Source organism: Drosophila miranda, chromosome 3 (genome assembly GCF_003369915.1).
Source record: "Drosophila miranda strain MSH22 chromosome 3, D.miranda_PacBio2.1, whole genome shotgun sequence".
NCBI classification, from domain to species: Eukaryota; Metazoa; Arthropoda; class Insecta; order Diptera; family Drosophilidae; genus Drosophila; species Drosophila miranda.
In genome coordinates this window covers 11117442-11139143 of record NC_046676.1, presented here as the reverse complement: position 1 = coordinate 11139143, position 21702 = coordinate 11117442, and the positions used below count along the sequence as shown (strand labels likewise).

The 21702-nt window shown below is 48.1% G+C and overlaps 1 protein-coding gene across 3 annotated transcripts; it reads left to right on the top strand.

The window, feature by feature from the left end:
- The first annotated feature begins 399 nt into the window (after positions 1-399).
- On the top strand, positions 400-12353 carry LOC108159408. 3 transcript variants are annotated; one of them, XM_017292650.2, is made up of 12 exons: positions 400-558; positions 656-885; positions 2004-3329; positions 3400-3535; positions 3597-3835; positions 3911-4065; positions 4247-4414; positions 4497-4672; positions 4744-5132; positions 5211-5335; positions 5412-9073; positions 9786-12353. In XM_017292650.2, the coding sequence occupies exons 3-12, from the start codon at positions 3177-3179 to the stop codon at positions 11084-11086; spliced, it is 6504 nt and encodes a 2167-aa protein (XP_017148139.1). In that variant the 5' UTR covers positions 400-558; positions 656-885; positions 2004-3176; the 3' UTR covers positions 11087-12353. The 3 variants fall into 3 exon arrangements, 2 of the variants coding, with proteins under 2 accessions (XP_017148139.1, XP_017148138.1); XR_004472333.1 differs by lacking the exons at positions 400-558; positions 656-885 and adding exons at positions 1222-1414; positions 9124-9255 and having other exon boundaries at positions 9786-9872; XM_017292649.2 differs by lacking the exons at positions 400-558; positions 656-885 and adding an exon at positions 1221-1414.
- The last annotated feature ends 9349 nt before the right edge of the window (positions 12354-21702 follow it).

Here is a 21702-nt window from a genome sequence, read left to right as displayed (position 1 = left end):
AGACGTTTTGCATACCTCATACCCTAGGGAAAAGGATATTATAGAATTGAGGAAGTGTTTGTCATCTCAGGCTCAAATGAGTGCTTCATTAGTCAGTCTGAGAAGACTGAGAATAGGTATCGGGATTGAGATACACACGATAAAGAACAAAATGCATGAACAGGTCAAGAAATATTCAATCTGAGAAAAGGTCATTAATTTCATTTGAAATCAGCTTGGATAGCAGTATTTAAAAATCAGTAAAATTAAATAGGGTATAAAAGGGACGACACTCAGAGCGGATACCTGTTGACCAGAAACAAAGACGTAACATTCCATACGCACTTTACGTTACATTCAACACACACTTACGTTTTATGCTGTAACATTGTTTGTTTACACAATCAAATAAAAAGGAGACCCCAAAATGATTATGTCTTGTAGAAAATTTATCTATCAATTGGATAAAAATATGTCTTCAGGGCTGAGGGTCCTATCAAATATATCAAAAATATCAAAATCGAGGAATGATTGCCAATCGTGGACAAGGCAGGTTCGCTGTTAACATAACATGACGAGGTGAATTGCCGTGTGCGTCTAAACAATAATTAAAACAAATGCAGCTTCCTGCCAATGATCCCAATGCATGCATTAATTCCCTGCCAAAATTCTACAGGTACCACCGAAAACCGCATTCGATTTCATCAAATAGATCACAAATTGATCAAGCCAAAATATTTTCGTCATATTTTGGACGATTGCACGACTCCGAAAAATTCATTCGTGATGGCCGCCACTAAGTAAAAACGTGTCCCGCTGCTGAAAGACAATTTCGGTCGTTTTTACCATCAAAACTCATTGAATATTGCTGAAATTTTGGCAGTTGCTCCAGCAACGTACCGAGCGGTATGTAACGGTGCTTGAGTCGTGTAAAAATAAATAAAATGTAAAAAAATGTGTGTGAAAAAATTTAATCGATTTTGTGTTTTGTGAAAAAAATCTTGGTAGATTTAGTGCCGAAGAAGCTCGACAGAGGGAGCCAGTAAACGTTTCGGAGTGATTCGGATTCTCGCGCCGCCGAAACTGCCGCCGAACGGCGCTGAATCGATAAACATTTTATCGGCAAAACAGTGCTGTTTACGTGTGCAAGTCAATGAAAAACAAATAATTTCCTAAAAAAAATTAAATTAAATTATTAACCAAGAACTGGATGTGAAACTGTGTGAAAATGGCAAAAAAAATATAAGAACTGCCGTATTGCCGCTCTGTGTAAATGTCGCCGGCGTTGGCCGAAATTTGCGGCCTGTGAGTCCGCAGCGTCGTCAATCTTCGGCTCTCTGGCCGCCATTGCTTTCCAGCAAAACCACGCTATACGCAAAATCTACAAATTTGTGTAAATTTTTCAAGCGAATTATCAACAAAATTTCGCTTGCAGGTGTGTGAAAAGTGCGGTAAACGATGCTAAAAATTCATTAACGTGTATGAAAATATACACACCCCGCGGCGGATCACTAATTTGGCCAATAATTGCAAAAAACAAAACCCACATGAGGAAGAGTTGACTACTTTTTTTCTTCTTTTTCGTCGTGTTTTGCGCTTCGTGTTTTTTCTGCTTCGTGCAATTCGCCGCGTTTGTTTGAGGCTGTCGCCGCGTGTGTGTTTGTTTATGCCGCCTTTTTTTGTACGCGGCTTTCTATGATTTTGCATTTTTTGCATTTTGCGACAAAAAAAAAAGGAATTAAACTAAGAATGATATGATTCATAGTCCTGAAACAAAGGGGAATATGGTTTAGTGCGTGTTTTTATGATTTTAAAGCGACACAGACCTCATTATAACTTTTTTCGAATGCGATCGTCTCCTTAGTGTGTGTGTGTGTGTGTTTAGATTATTTTTCCCGCGCGCTCCCCTTACGTGCACACACACACACATCCACATCCACGTACATGTTTCTACTACTGTGTTTATGTGTGTGTCTGTTAGTTGTTTACTTACTAGTTTCTGTTGTTGTTCCTCGCTTTTGTAGATTTTTATCATCCAACGATAAGGAAGAGACAGAGAGAGCGATCGAGAGAGAGGAACAACAAGAAAGCAACAACGGAACGAAGCGGCACACGGCAAAAACTGGAAAAACAACAATTTTCAATATAGAAAAATGATGATGAACTGAAATGTGCAATTTTGATGAACGTAATTATGCCAATTCACATACTTTTTTCGATTTCAACGTGAAAAATGTCGTCGACACAATTGCTGCATTCGTTGTCATTGTTGTTGCTACCATTGCGTTGTCGTCGTAATTGCAATCAGCTAATCTCTCTGGCCATCTTGCTGCTGTCGGCCCTGTCTGCACGAATCGAGGAGTCCGGACAGCAGGAACAGCAGTCGGAGGAGGCGGAGCAGGAGGCGGCGGCAGCGACGGAGGCGAAGAAGAAGGAGGAGGAGGAGGTGGACAAGGACGATAACGATACGCCCTATATAGCAAGAAGGGTTGCTCACAAGCGGCGTTCATTGGCGATCATCACCGCGATCCCGATCCCAGACCCATATCCACATCTACACCCACACCCACACCCTCACCCAAATCTACATACAACTCCACACCAAATTGCAACAAGTGGCAGAACGTTTGCCAAGGGAACGGGCACAGGGGCTGCGTTAACCAGCTGGCACAGCAGCCACAGCCACCGCAGCCCCGGTGCTAAGTCGTCGGAGGAGGCAGCGGAGGAGCAGCAGGCCCGACTGTTGGTCAGCCGAATCATCTTACTGCATCTAGCCTGTTCATCCCTGCTGTTGCATACGCTTGGGACTACTAATACTATCAGCAGCATATCTCCTCCATCCATAGCCAGATTGGCAGAGAGAGCAGAAGCAACAGCAACAACGAAACGCTTAGCAGCAGCAGCGGTAACGCATCGGAGTAAGATCCTTGAGAGCGGCGGCAGCAGCAGCACAAATCCCTCGACGCCGGTGGCCGGTGCAGCCGTCAGCAGTAGGTTAGCAGCTCCCGAAGCAGCACCAGCATCCATAGCAACTTAAGCAGCCAATTCCACTTAACCAACCATAAAACAAAAACAAAAACAAAAAAAAACACATATAAGAAATATACAAAACAGCAACAGCTAAAACGTTCCACATAATCCATATACACCACGCACATACAAAACCAACATACAAAGCAAACAAAAAGGAAGTCAAAATGTCGAAGCTATCGTTCCGAGCACGCCATCTGGATCCGTCCAAGCAGATGCCCATCTACTTGGCCGAGGAGCTGCCCGATCTGCCCGAGTATTCAGCCATAAATCGTGCCGTGCCCCAAATGCCCAGTGGCATGGAGAAGGAGGAAGAATCGGTGAGTGTTATCCCCCTCTGAGAAGTGAGATCTAGATCTAATCACTGCTTTCGTGTCTCCTTAAAAACAGGAACATCATCTGCAGCGGGCAATCTGCACGGGCCTCATCATCCCCACACCCGAGGTACTGCAGACGGACCAGCCCTTCTACGATACCTACTATCCGCCGGACTACAAGATGCCTCGCCAGATGATTCACATGCAACGTGAGTGTTGTGCTCATTCGATGCCCATAATCTGTCGAATACTAATAATCCTCTCCTACAGCTCTTGGCCTGGACACTGAGGTGCCCGACTATGACATGGACAAAGCGGACATGGAATGGCTTAGCCAGCAGGAGCGCCTGGAGCTGACGGAGCTGAAGTTTGAACAATTGATGGATTTGCTGGAGAAGAGCTCGGGTCAAACGGTCGTCACCCTTAACGAGGCCAAGTCTCTGCTCAATCAGGATGACGAGACGAGCATATCCCTCTACGATTACTGGCTCAACAAGCGCCTCAAGATGGTAGGCATTCGATTTGACTTGATTTGATGGGACTCCCGTAGCTTATTCTCACTTTCTGTTGTCTCCCTCATCCAGCAACATCCGCTGATACTCACTGTGAAGACAGAGAGTCGTCCTGGTGCCAGCTCCAACAATCCGTATTTGGCCTTTCGTCGGCGCACCGAGAAAATGCAAACGCGCAAGAATCGCAAGAACGACGAGGCCTCCTACGAGAAGATGCTCAAGCTGCGGTAAGAATTGAGGGAATCACACACATGAAGTCGGTTGCAAAATACAGTGTAAATAATGCTGGCAAATTGGCATCATTCCTCTGATCCCACGTCATAGATTGTGCCGATTGGCCGGCATATCGCATGAGATATTTCCATTTATTGCTGGCATTAATTGATTGTTTTTTCCAAATCAAAACAGACGCGACCTTCAGCGTGCCACAACTATACTGGAGATGGTGCGGCGACGCGAGGAGACGAAGCGCGAACAACTCAAGACGACGGTGAATATCTTTGAGAAGCGCGTCGAGTTGCGCGACTTCAACGGTGCTGTCTACTCCGAGCTGAATGCTCAATACAAGAGCACGAGGTGAGCTCTAAACAAAAGAGAACGTCCCAGGCATTGAGTGCACTGATCACTGATCCGCTTCCTTATTTTGTTTCGCTTACAGACCCGCGTATAATTCATTGTATACGAATCAATACTCACAAGGGGCGGCGGCGGCGGTTGGAACGGCTGGCGCCATTCTGGCTGCCCTGCCCCCGGGTCTGCTGGCAAGTGGCGGAGCAGCGGGCAACACGAATGTGTATGCCTCGCCGTCGCAGTACCTGAACACGTCGACATTGGGTAAGAAAAGAAGGATGCCGGCATTTGTCACTGGAGTAATAACTAATTCGTATTACATTCCTCATCTTTAGACACCATCCACTCTGGCAGCGGCAACGGCAACGGCAGCAGCAGTCGCAAGGAGAAGCGTCCCTACAAGAAGCGCAAACACAAACTTCCCCGCGACAAGCAGCAGAACCAGCACCAACAACTGCAACAACAACAACAGCAGCAGCAGACTCAACAGTATTTGCCAGGACAGTCGTCAGGATCTGGAGCATCGCCTGCCCACCATTTGCCCCACCATCTGCACAACCTCAGCAGGCAGCAGAGTGCCTCGCCGGCGGCAAACGATTCGATTCTGGACAGCGAGGATGATGACTACCTAAACGGTGGCCTCAACGGCAACCAACTGGGCTCCGAGAGCGAGGATGAGGCGCCGTTTGCATTTAGACGGAAGCCGAGCTGTATTTACCTGCCCGTAAGTGTCTCGCGAGTCCCCTGTCCACTGTGTGCAGAGGAAGGAAAGACGATATTAATGGTGGCTCTGTATTTCCAGACACGGCACCGAAATGGACGCTGGCCCTATGACTCGGCGGATGAGGAGACGGAAACGAGCAGATCGACGGGACCATATTCGGATCCCAAATATCGCTACACGCTGACCTCCATCAACTATCCCAGGTTTGTTGTTGTTGGTGTTTGCTAAACGGCCCCCCTCCAATACTCAAGCATAAATCGGGCTTAATCAATCTTGCAGCCCGCGTTGCATTGGCTTCGCCCGACGTCGTGTGGGCCGTGGCGGAAGGATCCTGCTCGATCGGGCCACAACGAACTTTGACGATGTCTGGTCGCAGTTGGACTACACGGTCATGGAGAGTGTTGTCAAGAGCAAGAACGCGCAAAGGAGAAACAACCAACTACCGAAGCCGGAGCTGCTGCCGCTGGCCAAGCCCTGCTCCCCGCCGACTGTTGTGGACCTTGTTGTTGTGCCCACATCCAAACACATTGACAGCGTTGATGCGACGTCGCTGCCGCCCGACGCCATTGTCAAATCGGAGCCCACCAGTCATTCGGTGGATAAGCCCATTGCCGGCGGATCGGTGGGTGATTCATTGCTGCCCCTCCCGCTAGACAAAGAGGTGGACGCTGAGGTGCTCGATCTGGACGGGGAGGAAGATGACCTGGTTACCGATGACGAGAATGTCTCGCGGCTGAGTTTCTATAGTTCGGCGGTAACGTTGTCCCAGAGCTCGCACGACATGCGCCTGAAACGGCGTCGCCTGCGTCACAAGAAGCAGCAGATGCGGGAGCTCAATGCGGCCAAGCGACTGAAGAGGTCGTCGGATGCAGCAGCCACTGGAGGAACTGGTGGAGAGCCAGCAGCAGGTGGGGAGGAAGGTCCTTTCACTGCTCCGTTGTGTCCTTTGCCCCGGGCGTATCTGCAGCGTCTGGTGCTGGCCTTGGGACAGAAACTCAAGCAGGAGGAGGCGATGGAAGTTTGCGAGAATCTGGCTCCGCAAGAGGAGAAGAGCAGTGCTGCAGAGGAGCTCCAGCAGCTTGCTCCTCCTCGAGCCAATAATCAGCACCACCACCGTTCTAACAACAACAACAACACCGTGTTGAACAACATCAACAACAACAACAGAAACAACAACAACAACAATAGCAGTAGTAGTAGTAGTAATATGAATAAGGACGTTAGCATAAGCGAAAAAATCAATGTGATAAAGCTGGAGGCAGAGGGGAACGAGGACGTTGGGCGAGAGGAGCAGCCGGTAGCCTCCACGTCAGCGGCAGCGGCAGCAGCACGAGCCGTTGAAGCAGCCGCTGCAGCGGAAGCAGCATCATCAGCAGCTGTAGTATCCATGCTCGGACCTTCCATGGAGGATGTGGCCAAGACGATAAAGCGGGAGCTAATCGATGCCGACGACTCCAATGAGCCGCTGAGCATCATCCGCACCGCGACGGTGGCTGCGACTGTACTCCAGGCCAGCCCAGATCCCGAACTGATGGACGACGAGGCCGAGGACGATGTCAATCTCGCCCAGCTGAGCAGCATCATCCGTCACACGGCTGTCAAGAAGGAGCTGGAGGCGCAGCAGCAGCATCAGCAACAGCAGCAGCTGCAGGAGCGGGAGCAGAGGGGATACGGATACCCGCAGGAGCTGAAGGAGGAGACAGTCTGCTTGAATCAGCTGGCCGATGTGATTCGGTTGCAGAATCTGCGCAACGGCCAAACGTGCTCGAAGCCCAGGGACCTGTATATAGATGCCACGGCAGAGGACATGGACGTGGACTACCTGGGCGGACTATCGCCCACCTCCAGTCAGCGTCTGGACATTTGCAACGAACTCCTCTCCGAGATCCGACGCGATTGGCTGCACTTTCGTCCAAAGACGCCTACGGACGAGCTCTCCGATAGCAACGATGGTGAGGGCAAGCCCTGCGGCGACTCTGCTGTCCATGCGGTGGACTGGACCCAGGATACGCCCATCAGCGTGGAGCTGAATCGTCTTGGAAAGCAGGAGGAGATCGAGAGCGATACCAGCTCGTATTTCCTGAGCAATGCCTTCAAGTACACGGATCTGGACTCTGATGCCCAGCTCATTCAGACGGCCTACGCCCAGGACTATGCCCGAGGCACCAGCAAGAGTCCGAACTGCTCGGGATCTGGCTCTGGTTCGGGGTCCGCCCTGGAGTTCAACTTGAGCGCCGGCGACTCGCTTAACGACATCAACAATCTGCTCGGCGACGACGAGGACGACAACCACGAGCACATGCTGGACAACATTCTGCAGGAGTGCGGCATGGACGATCCGAAGGCACTCAATCAGGCCACCAGCTTCTGGAACGGCATCCTCGATGGCGAGGCGGCTGTGGACGAGGTCGAGATTGCCGATCAGCTCCTCGACTGCATCGACGAAAAGAAGCCCAAGGTGGGCGGAGAGGCGTCCAAGCGCGCCGGGCGACTTCGCAAGCCGAGGCCAGTGCATGTCCCTGTGGGCAGCTCGTCGTTTACGGTCTGTCCCACGCAAGAGTCGCTCAAGGATCGCGAGGTGTTCTTCAGCCAGGAGGTGGTGACGCCCAAAGAGGAGCCACAGCCACCGACAGAAACAGAGACGGCTGCCGTTCCGGCAACGACGACAACGACAACGGCGGCAACGACGACGGCAGACACCCTGGAGCCTGTGAAGGTGGAACCAGCGGTAGAGACACCACAGCCTGAGGTGGTGGTATCCCCAGCCCAGTCCCAGCCCACGCCACCGCCACCGCCACCGCCACAGTCGCAGTCGCAGCCGCAATCACAGTCGATGCCACAGCCAATTTTGGCGACTCCCACGCCGCAGATCATCAACATACCCGCCCAGATAATACCCCAGAAGCCGCAAATGGCGCAAATACAGTCGCAGACGCAGCAGCTCCAGCTGCAATCGCAGACACAGGCGCAGGTCCAAGCACCGACAGCGCCCCAGCAGGTGACGCAGTTGCTCAACCAGTTCGCCAATGCCAGTCCGCAGATCATTGCCAGGACGGAATATGGAGGAGGAGCGGCCGTCGGGGACATTGTGACGATCACACCGCACACGGGTAGCAGTCCCCTGCCCACCCTATCCGCCCAACAGCAGCTGCAGCACCAGTTGGCGCAGGCCCAGCTCCGCAACGTGACCGTTCAGCAGCGCCAGGGCACGCCCCAACAGGTGCAAGTGCAACAGCAGCAGCAACAGCCCACCCAGCAGTTGCTCTTCCAGATGCAGCGGGACGGGATCGGCTCGCCGGTGATCACCACACAGAGCATCGTCACCTCCTCGCGCTCCTTGACACCCCTCAATGCAGCCGGCGCTGGCGCCGCTGGCAATCACATGATCTATACCACCGGCAGCGGCGAGATCATAACGGCAGCAGCAGCGGCTGCCGCCCAGAAGGTCACCTACGCCATACAGAAGTCAAGTGGCGCCGGCGGAGGAGCCACCACCACATCGATTGGACCCAATACCGTGATCACTTTGTCCAATGTGAAGCTGCAGAGCGACGACAACTGCTCCGCGGGTGGCGCCGGCTCCGGGTCCAGTGTGAACATCATCAACACGGCCAGTGGCCAGCAGCTGGCCGTGCACAGCATAGCCGGGATGCAGCAACAGCACCACCACCACCAGCAGCAGCAGCAGCAGGGTACCACCACAACGCCCCTGATCGTCACGACGCCCACCCGCAACAATGTCGTCCAGCAGCATTCGCAACAGCAGCTGGTGCAGCAGCAGCCGATTGTGTGGCGCCAGGTGAGCGGAACGAACACGGCGGTGGCCACCACGGCGGTGCTCTCGACGACGGCCGACACCTCGCCAGCGGCGGTGGGCAACAAGATACTCTGGACGAGCCGTGGCACCCAGAAGCGGCAGCTAAACGGGCCCGAGAACACAGGTGAGCCACCATTTTGGTGTGGATCGAATATAATGTATTCTCTTTCGTAGGTTATGTGTCAGAGATCAGAAATCAAGGATCGAGCATCTAGCATCTAGCTTTCAAGATTTAGCTGATGTTTTTGATTTGATTCGATTCGCAACCGCTCTGAGATCCGTTTTCTTTGGTTCTTGATATCGGAGGTATATTGGAGGGCAAAGATAACCTTAACCTCAAGCCTTTGCAAGAAATCTCTGTGAATTGTTGTTCTTGTTTGTGGGTTGTGAAAGACATTGACTAGTTCGCATTCGTGGATGCTTTGATTGTTTCCATTCGCTCATGGGGTATTTGGGCAGCGAATCAACGTAATCCTCATCGTTTGCCGAATGTTCCGTAGTGCAAGAAGCTACTGTAACGATCGTTGGATTGGCAATCGAGCTGTCTCCGCAGTTCCACTAAATCTATTTTGTTATTTGTTCCTCGCTTCTCATTTCTCAGTGGAATTCTCTTTAGATTGAGGTCCCATCTGATAGGCTAGATTCGATGGCGGGGGTTATCTATAGGCTATCCGGATCTAAATGAGTTTTTCTGTAAGTGGCTGTGATTTTCGTTTCATGTCTCATATCTCATAGATTGCATGATTGCTTTGGTTGTCCTTTGACTCTGCTCCCACACAAAAAGCCATTGATTTGAACAGAAATTTAATTTCCTTTTGCATTCTTTGGCCTTTCAGACATCAACAAGCTGCTGCTGAATCGGAAGTTCTCGCAGAGGAAGGTGATTGGCCAGCATCCGGGAGGAGGGCAGCAGCTTCAGCAGCAGGCGCAGCAGCAGATCCAGCTGACCAAGCAACAGCTGCAACAGTTGGTGCAGCACGAGGATGATCTGGTGACGGCCACGACGACGATCAACAGCGGCGACCAGATGGACACTGGCGAGTCCCTGCAACAGCAGCACCACCAGCATCAGCAGTTGCAGAAGCTCAGCAAGGTGATCAAGATGTCGCCATTCCCCCTGCTCGTCTCGGATCTCAATCTTCAGCAGCAGCCGCAGCAACAGCAGCAGCAACAGCAGCAGTCTGGGCAGCACACTGGCCAGTCCCAGCAGCAGCAGCTGAAGCCCAATTCGGCGGCTGCGATAGCGGCCAACCACAACTACAGCTTGCAGCCGGCGACGGCCATCATCAGCTCACAGGCGGCGCCCCAGCAGGCCAACAAGATCTTCCTCACCAGCAGCAACAGTGGCGGCGGCGGCAACTTCACCAACTTCACGGCCAGCGAACTGCAGGCGGCGGCTGCGGCGGTGGCGGCCAGCAATGCCGGTGGCCAGAAGCTGCACTACAAGGAGCTCACCAACTCCAACCTCAAGCTGAACTTTGTGAGCAGCACGGGCGAGGCGCTGGCCAGCCAGGCACCCCAGCAGGTGGGCGCCACCACGGTGGTGCTAAACAAAGCCCAGCAGCAGCAGGTACACCACCAGAAGCTCAAGACGGTGGCCGCGGCCAACGCCCAGCAGGTGCAGCAGGGCGACAAGCGAGTCCTCTACACCAGCCTGCTCAATGTGAAGCCGCTGCAGAAGAACAACAGCGGCCAGATGCAGATGCAGCTGGGGCCGGGCGGACTGCAGCAGGTGCTGCGCGGCCGCGTCAACTCGTCGATCATCACGAGAACCCTGCCCCTGGGCACCACCGTCAACAGCTCGGCCGGTGGCGGTGCTGGCGGAGCACCCGCCACCATCAGACAACTGGTTACCACCAATACGAACAATGTGGGCTCGTCGGACGGAGCTCTGCTCAGCGCCAAGGATGTGGGCAAGAGCCTCACCGTGGAGCAGGTGATGGTCAGTGCCAACAATGGCGGAGTGGTAATGCCCACCAGCAACAACAATAACAACAATCGGAGTGATACAGGCGGCGGCGGAGGAGGTGGGAGCGGTGCTGGAGGCGTCGGTGGCGGCGTGACTGTGACTACATCGAGCAATGTTAACGTGTCCGGAGCCGGGGGAGCCGGAGTCACGTCCACCATCAACAGATGAGACGCGGACAGCAGCAGCTAACATCTAATGCAAAATGTTTTCTCCGTCAATCTGCCCGGCGGCACCTCGTTGGGACTGGGAATGGGACTGGGTCTGGCCCAGGCCCAGGAGCAGACCGAGTTCCTGCTGACGCCGATGGGCGCGGCCCAGAGTCCGCTGATGGTGGCCCTGGGCCAGCTCCTGCAGCCGTCCTGCTGCTGTGCCCTCTGTCTGGTCAATCTAGGCCAGCCGGCGTCGCATCTGGGCTAAATGCTACTACTACGCCCTATACACACATACTGTAGTTTAAATGTAGAACTTCATATGCATACAACCCGCGCACACACATGCCGCCAGCCTTGAAAAATTGATTTGAACCTTAAACGATAATCACATGGAACTTATTCCAAATTCTGTAACATAGCTAGGCGGGAAGCTCTTCAAAGCCAAAGGGGAAAGGGCCAAGCAGAAGGGGAAGAAGAGAGTGTATAAACGAAAGCCACCAATAACAAAGTTTGCTTAATTTGATTTTATTTATATATATATATAGACGTATATATATATAGAGAGACATGTGTGTGTATAACGATTTAGGTCTTATTTTTCAAGATCGCCTAACCCTAAACCATATTTAGAATTACACAAATAAAAGCGATATATATATATATATATGTATATGTGTATGTGTATGATGTATATACACAAGCATATGAGAAGCAAGAATCGAGAACTTGGCTCTTCCTGCGAGGCTGGAGATTTCCCTAGACACCCCCGCCCCTGCTCCAGGCAACAACTCTGCAAACAACTCATGTGTTAAATAGAAAATTGTAAATATTCGATTGTAAAACACACACCACCACCCACAAAACACACAAAAAACAACAGTAGCAGCAGCAAGAATTATAATAGTAATTATGAAACTATATATTTAGTGATACGATACGAATAGTTGTACGAACGATGGAGAGGCCGCCGCCTCTCAGGCTAACGCCGTTTCAGAATCACGCGCTTTATCCGGGCTGCTGTCCGATGGGGCCCCACGGCCTCCGACCCTGCGATTGGGTTGGAGCCTGGTGGGCAGTCGCGGCAGCCCCCCTACCGGGAGAAAAACCAGAAGAAAAGAAAACACATTTTTCAATGTACGTAAATTAAATTAACTTATCCCGTAGCCTAAAAAAAGATAAGTGAAGAGAAGATCAGAGAAAACCCACGTTCAACTACATTTAGTTATTTTAACTAAGGATCGCCACTGTAGAGGGGAGAGCAGAGGATCGATAGAGATGAGAGAGGGCGTTGTGTTGAAGAGCATAAGAAAACACTATTATTGTATGCGATTATTATTATTATTCTTTATACAAGGCAATACTTTTAATTGTTTTTTTAATTCTTATGCAGCAACAACAACAACAAACCCAACATAAACATAATAATAATAATATGATGATAATATGTTATAATATAAACACACTAATGATAACAATAACGATAATATTTTAAAATCCAAAACGAAAACATACAAAAAAAAAAACAAAATCATTTAAACTATAATTACGTAGAGATGTACTTTCCTAGATTGTAAATTGTAGAGCGGTAAGAGCGTAAGCAAGAGCGATAATAAAATGGAAAACAAATTGCAAACTTCAAACAAATGCGAAACTCTAATGACACCAACCAACAAACCTTCATCCCAGATCCCGAGAGACAGAAAGGCACACGGCACGGCACGGCACGGCACCTTCATTGTGGTCCCATTTTCAGTTTCAGCCCTCGAATCCCTCCAAATACGAGGAGAGGAGGAGTATTGTGAGAGGAATGTTCCATGCTGTCACGTACCTTGGACTTGGACTTGTCTTGAGCGTGTTGTAATTGATAATCTCTTTTCCCCCAGATATCATTATCCGATCCCATCCCATTCTCCATTTCCCTGCTCCATAAACACCATTGAATATAAACCGATTGTGATGCGTAAAACTTCTATGATTTGACACATTTGCAACTGCAACTACGGGTAAAAACACGAACACGAAAACTCTATCTTACCTTTGAACATTTAGAGGAATAGTTAACCACATATGAATGTATAGATATATACACATATATATAGATATACGTATGTATAGCTGAGTGTATATACGACTTATGTGACTGTCTAATATCTACATAAAAACAATTACGACTTTCTATTTGTATTTCTCATTGTTGGATCATCCATTATCGGGAAGCACTTCGAGAAGAAATCAATGAAATCATAGCTTTCGACTTTGTAAGAGTTTTTTAAACTTATTTATGTCTGGTAGCCTACAATAATTGTAAATAGTTATTAATTAACAACAATAGTAATAACAACAATCATATTTTTTATATGTACTTAACAGTTTTTAACTTCTTCTTTTGCATGAAGACCTACAGAAAACAAAAAAAAACAAATAAAAAAGAAAAGCAAACGTACTTAAAATATATATTTATTATATAGACATATATGTATATCGATACAGCCATTTTGCGTATTTGTATTTTGAACTAATTCATAGCTAAATGTGAAATTGTTTACAGCGAATGCAGCAGAAAAGAAACATCTAGATTCTAGAGGATACAGCCCATACAATATATTGTAGAGACTCCACACACATCCCACATCCCACACCCAAACGCTCTCTATCGATAATGCTCTATAACTAACTGATATGTGAAATCTACCAATCGAGTATTAATAGCTTAATATGCATATAGCCTCTCTCTCTGTATAGAACTCTTTGACTCTTTGCAATTGGCCCAACGATTCCATCAGCGGATTTCATTTCTGTTTTCCCATATTTAAGGTTCTTTTGAGATTTGACTTTTCATTTTCGATCCATCCTTAGTCCTCCGCTTTCTCTACTCTAAGTTTTATTAATATTTTATTCCGATTTTAATTTCAGTTGCATTCCAATCAACGTATCATTTCATTTCACATCCCACACACCACATGCCACATGCCACATCCCCCTGGATGGCGATGGAATTCAGTCCACACTGCAGTTGAGCCAATTCCCTAATAAAGTATATATATAGTATATACCTGTATTTATTGTTAGTAAATCAAATAAGAAAACTGGAAACGCTTGTTGTGGTAATTAAGTAAGCAAACACAAACCAAAAATAAAAATTAAAACATAAAAATAACAAATTATATACATATGTATAATTAATAAATAATAATTAATCAAACAACTTGCTACACTGTAAAAAATAAAACGAAGCACAATGAATAAAGAATATAAATTATGATGAAATGATAAGCCTAGAGATCGATGGATGGACCTAACGATCCAATAATAACAAACGGCATGAGATTTTAACCTGTTTCTTGCATAAGCTATCAAATAATAAAGTCAACAAATTATATAAGTAATATTCTATCTAACCATCTACTAGAAGCATGAAAAGTTCATTCAAATACATATATATGTGTAATTACGGATACGGCAAGGGACAGATATGATACATATGTGGATATGGCCGCCCATCCCCTCCCCTTCCTTCCCCATAGAGATGGCCAAATTTCAATGGTGTACATACATATACTTATATATACAAATATGAATCGAAATATATATATATATATATATATATAGAATTGGTGGTGAAGAACGATTACGAAATATTTATGGTAAAATAATTGAAAGCTAAACGATCCCAAACCGGCAACTAAATTAAATGCAAACCGACAAAATGCATGATTTATGAACAACAAATAAAGAAAAGAAATAAAAGAATTACAAGAACTGTCTCGGTTTGTATTCCTTGTCCGGGTGTTTGGGCATGTTTTCAGTGGAAAAATGATCGTTTTTGGATCCGTTGTAAGCGACCTCCAACCAGATGATACACACACCTTCCGATTACTCCGCACAATTACAATTTCAATTCCACTGCCATTTGGCGATCAATTAACACGCCGATAGCCAGGCCTAAAGCTGTCAATTGGTTTTTCCTTCGAGTGCGTTTACTTTGCGCCTCGTTAAAGTGCCAAAATCAATTAAGGCGGCGGCTCTACGTTTGACAAAAATCCAAAAAAAAACCCAAATCGAAATCAAACAGAAACAGAAACACAAAAACAGCAGCGCTGCGAAAACAGCCAACTGAAAATTGTATTTTGTAAATTGGCAACAGAGCGAATAAATGAATGCCAAACGGGCATTGGTCGAGTCGAACGCACAGGCTACAGTGAAGCCTCGACGAAAGGGAACACTAGCCCGATTTGAAAATGAAATAGTCTAGATTAATAGAAACTTAAAGTCGCAGAAGCGAGTGCCTAGTCTGGCTATGAAAAGCAGTCTTCCCTTTGGAGAGGACTCCAGAGTCTCCTTTTTTGGGCGTCATCACTGTCCCGTTCCATGGCGCGTGTGTATCTTTTTGTGAGAGTGTGAAAAGTGTTCGATTTCGCATGCATTTGGTGCGTGGATTGAAGCATGGATCGGTGGAGCCGTGGAACTGCGGAACTGTGACTGGCTCTGAGCCTCCAATCTGCAGCCGCACGGCGACTCTGAGGCTGGTGTTAAATATATTTGAAAGCAACGCCGTTGCAGTTGTCACTCACTGCCGTTGCCACTACCAATACTGCTGCTGCTGATGCTGCCGATGCTGCTGCCGATGCTGGTGAGATCTCAAAAAGGAGTCGGGCAACAGAAGCTCATTTTGCTGTCATGTCGAGGTGTCATGTTGCAATGTCCCCGCCGCTGCCGTTTGAGCCAGGCCAAAACAGAAATCAGGCATGAAATTTGCTTAACGGTACGTACGTCGACACTCAGCTATCGAGATGTGAGAGCGGAGCATGCTCGCATATCCGCTGACCTTTATTAGCATATCTGTGTACTCCCGTCCACATTAAAGATGCAATTAAGGTTGTCCACCCTCAACCCCAACACCAATACCAATCCCAAACCCAAGTCCAAGTCCCCAAGTCCCATCCCCAGCCCGCAGCCCGCCTCCTGCTCGTTGCTCGTTGTAGGTCGTTGCAGGAGAAGGAAGCCTGGTTTGTTTCTTGCCTAATTTGATTGCCTCGCTTAGATTTCTGTTGCCAGTTACTGCCTCCCAATCGTGACCAGGACAGGACCGGGACAGGACAGGACAGGCAGGGGCCGCACCTCCAGCTCCACCATTGTCGAATCTCAGCCAGCATTCTCCGTGCTCCTCTGCTCCTCTCGCTTGTCGTTTTTTCGCTTTTTTTAATTGGCTACATGACGCGCCAACTGCTCCAAGACGCTAAGTAACATGGTTCCAGACCAGACACAAGGGGTTCCTCTGTCTCCGCCTCCTCTCAGCTCTGCTTGTTCTGCGCCATATTTTGCACTCAATTCCAGGTGCCGACTCCTGGTTACTCCTCCTCCTCAGATCCAGCTTCAGCTTCAGCCTCAGCTCCATCCTCATCCTCATCCCAGTCTCCATCTCCTCCTCCTCCACCAGGAGAGGTGTCGCAGTTTGTTTGTTGTTTGCTGACTGCTTCGTTAGCATTGTCAGTAGTTGATTTAAGCCACTTTTGTTGGGCTGCCTTCGGGTTGGCGAATGGCATTGGCACTGGAATCGGGGAAGTTGGAATTGGAATTGGAATCCGTATCGATGATGGGGAGAGCCTCATGTGGAGTCTGTGTGAATATTGTGTAGGACTTTCCTTTCGGTTTTGACCTCTTGGCCTGACATGATGTTTATTATAATGCAGCCATGTGGATGTCTCCTCGTGTGTGCTTGTTTGGGGCGAAATTGATGGGAAAATAAGTTTACAGTGCTCCTCTTTGCTTGGTAGCTCATTAGCGAAGGTTGTCCGGGTTGAAAGGCAGTTAGGATTAAAGGAGTATTTGTAATCTCTCCTTCTCCAGGGATTCAATAGCTTTGAATAAGGATACTTATGTTCCCTAATTCCGAAGTCGTTCCTATTCTCCACAACCATTCTGTAATTGTCTTTCTAGAATAAATACTTTTACTCAATTCCATTAGGATTAAAGGAGTATTGTAATCTCTCCTTCTCTAGGGATTCAATAGCTTTGAATAAGGATAGAAATGTTCCCCAATTCCGAACTCGTTCCAATTCTCCACAACCATTCTGTAATTGTCTTTCTAGAATAAATACTTTTACTCAATTCAATTCCGATAAATTCTCTGTCCATCAGTCCCTCTGTCATTCCCAATGCTGTCACTGTCGCGTGGAACTGTCACTTGCAATCAAAACTGTCATTTTGTGCAAATATCAATAGAAATGTGTACTTTTTTTTGTCGATTGTATCCCAGTTGACACTTGCCGGTCACAAAACAAAAGTTAAATGAGTTTTGGGTTCCGGTTCTGGTTCTGCTTCTAGTAGAGAAAAAAGTTTGATCGATTTGAATGTGTCAATGTCCTTTGGCGGCAGATGAAATGTTCTTTTGGTACAGTTGCGTTGCTGCCTTTACACTTTACCGTTACGTTTGCTTGGTGGCCATTTTGTGCTGTCCTTTAGCCGCTTTAAGAGTCGCTTTCATCACTGGCATTTCGTCCCGAGGTTAAACAGTGCCACAAGTCATATTGCACTTTCTTCTACTCCCCTCCCCACACCTCCCGCCCCTGTGCCTTGTGTAGCCACGAACCCCTCTGAAATGGGTTCGTCATGAACAAAACAAATCAATTTTGAATGCAATGAAGCGGTGCTCCCCTCCCCGCGATCTTCCCGAGCCAAAAAACAAAACCGTTAAATGTGGCAAAAATGCAAATTTCCCGCTTATGGCTTGTGGCTTGTGTTGCAAGCAAGTCTGTCCCGTCACCTCCTCCTGCGACTTCTCTGAGGTGGCTGCTGCTTCTTCCTGGCTGTGCCAGCCAGGTCTCCTGACCTTTAGCTTCTCTCATACCTTGCGATTGCAGGGTATTTTGGGGAGTAAAGGAGAAAAAAGACCTGAATATTTCATACAAATGTACGATTAAATAAGATTCATCTATTTACATATATTCCAATCAAAGTGAATTCTTTTCATTTCATTGAAAACCAATTGCAACAGAAGTAAGGCCTTTTTTTAAGCGTTCCCTACACTTACTGGGCATCTGATGGTCGACTCCTTTAGCGCTGGACAGTCGGGCTGCCATGAATGAAAACATTTGCCATCGCGAATGCCCCGCGGCGTCTGGTGGGAGCAGGTGGAAAGAGCAAGATCAGGAGGAAGACGGAGATCTCCGCCGTCTTGGCATCGCGATCGTTTGGCGTTAATAGTTTTGTTGCACTCTCTCGCTCTCTCGCTCGCTCTCTGCCTCTCAGGGGCATGGGCATATTCCATGTTGATGATTAAATTGCGATAAATTTTAAGCAAATTGCATTTCGTGTACAACAAATTGCAGAGGCGTCGATTTTTCGTTCCCGAACCGAGCAGATCTCCTATCGATGATAGCCAACGGATCAGAGATCGTAGGCGTTACGGCAATTGGTTGGGTGAAAGCTTCATAGCTCCGATCCACAGTCCACAGTCCACCATCCACAAGCCACAAGAGTTCCACGATCCGATCCTCACGATCAGAAGATGGGGGCCTGTCAAGCCAGCGATGTGCAATGGTCATCGGCGGGGACTTTATCGATAATAAATCAACATATGTACATATTTCCCCAATCCAGTCCCAATCCGAAAGACATGGACATGCGGTACAGTGAATACTGATTGGCTGTGCCGCAGAGAGGTGGGTAAATTGCATGCGATTGAAATTGAATGGTTTAAACGGTCATTTCAATGGCTGCAATTTAACAAGCCGTAATTAGTGGATTGTTTGTACTAAATAAGCTTAAATCAACAACGGAACCGACAATTGACATTTGCATGGGGCCGGAGTCCTCGCCGAATTGAATTGAAAGGACCGTCAGCCCCGTCACGTCAGTCTTTATCATGCATAAGTAAGCAGGCGTTACAAACTGCTTACACACACTCGCACTGCTTACACATCACACACATGTGCGGCTGTCAGCGTCGGCCATATTGTGTCTGTCTTTCGCCCTCTCTCTTTCACTCTCGCTGTTGTTGCTCGCTCTCTCTCTTTCTCTGTCGGTGCGACCGCAAGCAGTGTGTTGCAGTTGCCGCTGCCGTTGCCTTTGTGCTATTTATTAACCTTTTATTTAATGCTATTTGCTTAAGCGTTTTGCCACAACAAGAACAAACCACACGAGCAACTGATGACAGGCCATCGCCTTGCAATTACCCGCAACCGTTCCCCGCGGAGAAGCAAGTAGTTGCTGCACTCCTCGCACTGCTTGAAGTGCGCTGTGTTCTGTGTGCTGTGTATGCATGTAATTAGGTGACTGTCAGTTCGGTTCAAATGCCGCGTTTTATTTATTTACTTTCCTATCCTCGAAGCAAATTCAATGGAAGAGTGGAAGTGGCTGGGAACTGCGACTGGTGGATGGTTGTTACGGCAAGGGGTTCGACATGCAACGACGGGATAGGATAGGATCCGAATAGCCGATGAAAATTTTAAGGAATTGATTTGTTTTGCAAATTGTGTATAATTGTCGTTCGCTGTCGGAAAGTACAAGTGGGGGACAGTTTGACCAATTAGGTGAAATAAGTAGGACGGATCTCACTCTCAGAAAATTGCTAGCAATTTATACCAGATGACTTTTCCGAATGAAAACACAGGAAACGAAAGATAATTGTAGAATCTGAATACAATATCTATCCTTGGAGAGAACTACTGAAACTTCTATTAAAACTCATATTTACATATGTCTCTTTTTTTTGAGTACGGGTATATTCGTGCGAATTGAATTTTCCTCCATTATTCAGGGATCCTCCCCATCGTTTGGAGTCCGTCCCTCCCCCTTGACAAGTACAATTTGTTTCTGCCTATTAATTTCCCTTAAAAACTTTTCCCTCGCTAATTGCCCGTTACGCACACCCTCCGCCCAGTGATACCCCCCCCTAAAAACCATCCGAAACCCAACTCAGGCCAACCCCAAGCCATCTTCCCGGCTCCCCTTGGTCGGGCCAGGCCCAATCGATTTCCATGGCAAGTTGAAAAGCATTTAACTGTCAATTAAATACAATTTCCACATGCTTGTTATTGATTTTTCTCTCCAAACTGTCGACAAGTGGAACGAAGCTGGGAGTCGGGGTTACGGTGATGTTGATGTTTGTTGCTGGATTTCAATTGAATACGAAATGGGAGTTTGACTGCCGACTGTCGGCTGTTAACTGTTAACTGCCCCGATGACGATGATGGCGATAACGATGATGGCTCGACTTTGCCTGTCGCCACGTGTTAATTGCAATTAGACCAGCACGCTCTCCTCTCCTCTCCTCGGCTCACCTCCACATTCTATTTCCATCCATAAATTATGCAAATTCCATTCGGACGAGCATAAATTGAGACAAGAAATCACATCAAATCCAATCACATCAAAAGACAAATCAAACAGGCCGCTGGGGGATTGCCCAAGCCTACGAAAAGCAAATTATTAATTTGCGCAACAAATGTTGGGCATTTTTTTATGGGCTGGCTGCCGTTGTCCCCGGTCTAACTTATGACACGGCCATGTCCATTGTTTGCTAAACGGCATTAGACAAACCAGCCACGAGACAGTCGCAACAATCGCCGCAATCACAGCAATTACAGTCTGGCCAATCCAAATCCAAGTCCCAATCCCACTGAACATAATAAATGCTACGATTCGATTAAAAGATCAGCCACAAACGAGCCCGGTCCCGAATCGGAGCGACTCCGTGTCTCCCAAGTACGACAATCCCAAAACAGAGTAAAAACAAGCAAGAACGATCTAGTTGAAGTTGAGACCATAGGATACCCGTTCCCTACAAAAATGGAAGAAGGTAGTTTTGATTAGATATATGTATAAAGCCCCACCTTATAGCGCCCTCATATCTTTAAAATGGCGGCTGCCACAGCATTACAGAAGGTGCAGCTTTTATATTTCCAGAGAAGAGAACTTCTGCCTGGAACCAACATCCCAACGAACACAACATACCCTCCTATCCTCCGATGGCGGGGTATGAAAACGAATGCACTCGAATGAGATTGACAATGAGAGCAGGCAGCGCACTGTAGCAGCGCAGCTAACGAGAGCCATCGATCCTTCTTGCGGGCGAGAAGGAGAGATGGAGAGAGAGAGAGATCTCTGCTCCGCTCTGGGCCTCGGCTCTGCTGATGTTGCTCGTTTGTAAGCTACATACATTTTTGCGCTTCGAACGACAGCAGAGAGGCTCAAAGCTCGGCTTTGATTCCCCAATCTCCCGACACTCCCCGTACCCCGTGCCCCGTACTCTTTGGGGCACTTTCTGGGAGTAAGAGGCGCAGTTTCGCTACTGCTAGAGATACTCGTGCACAGGAGCGGACTCAATGGGAGAGGGTCAGGGAGATGCAATCAGAATTGTACTCTAGAAATGAACACTGAAAACTGTTTCAGAATAGTATCCCCCACCCTTTTGAGCTGCGCTCCCGACTGCTGTCCGTCTCTGTCTCTCCGCCTCGCGCCTCCCACCGCCCGCCTCCTCCCGCCCGACTGAGCAGCTTTGTTTAAATAAAAGCCTCTTTAAGTTTATCTATTGCCGCGCATCTAAATTGTGCGCGGTGCGGTGTGGTGCGGTGCGGTGCGGTGGAGTGTAGCGGTGCGGAGAGGGGGAAGATGGAGGAGGTTGCGTTGCCG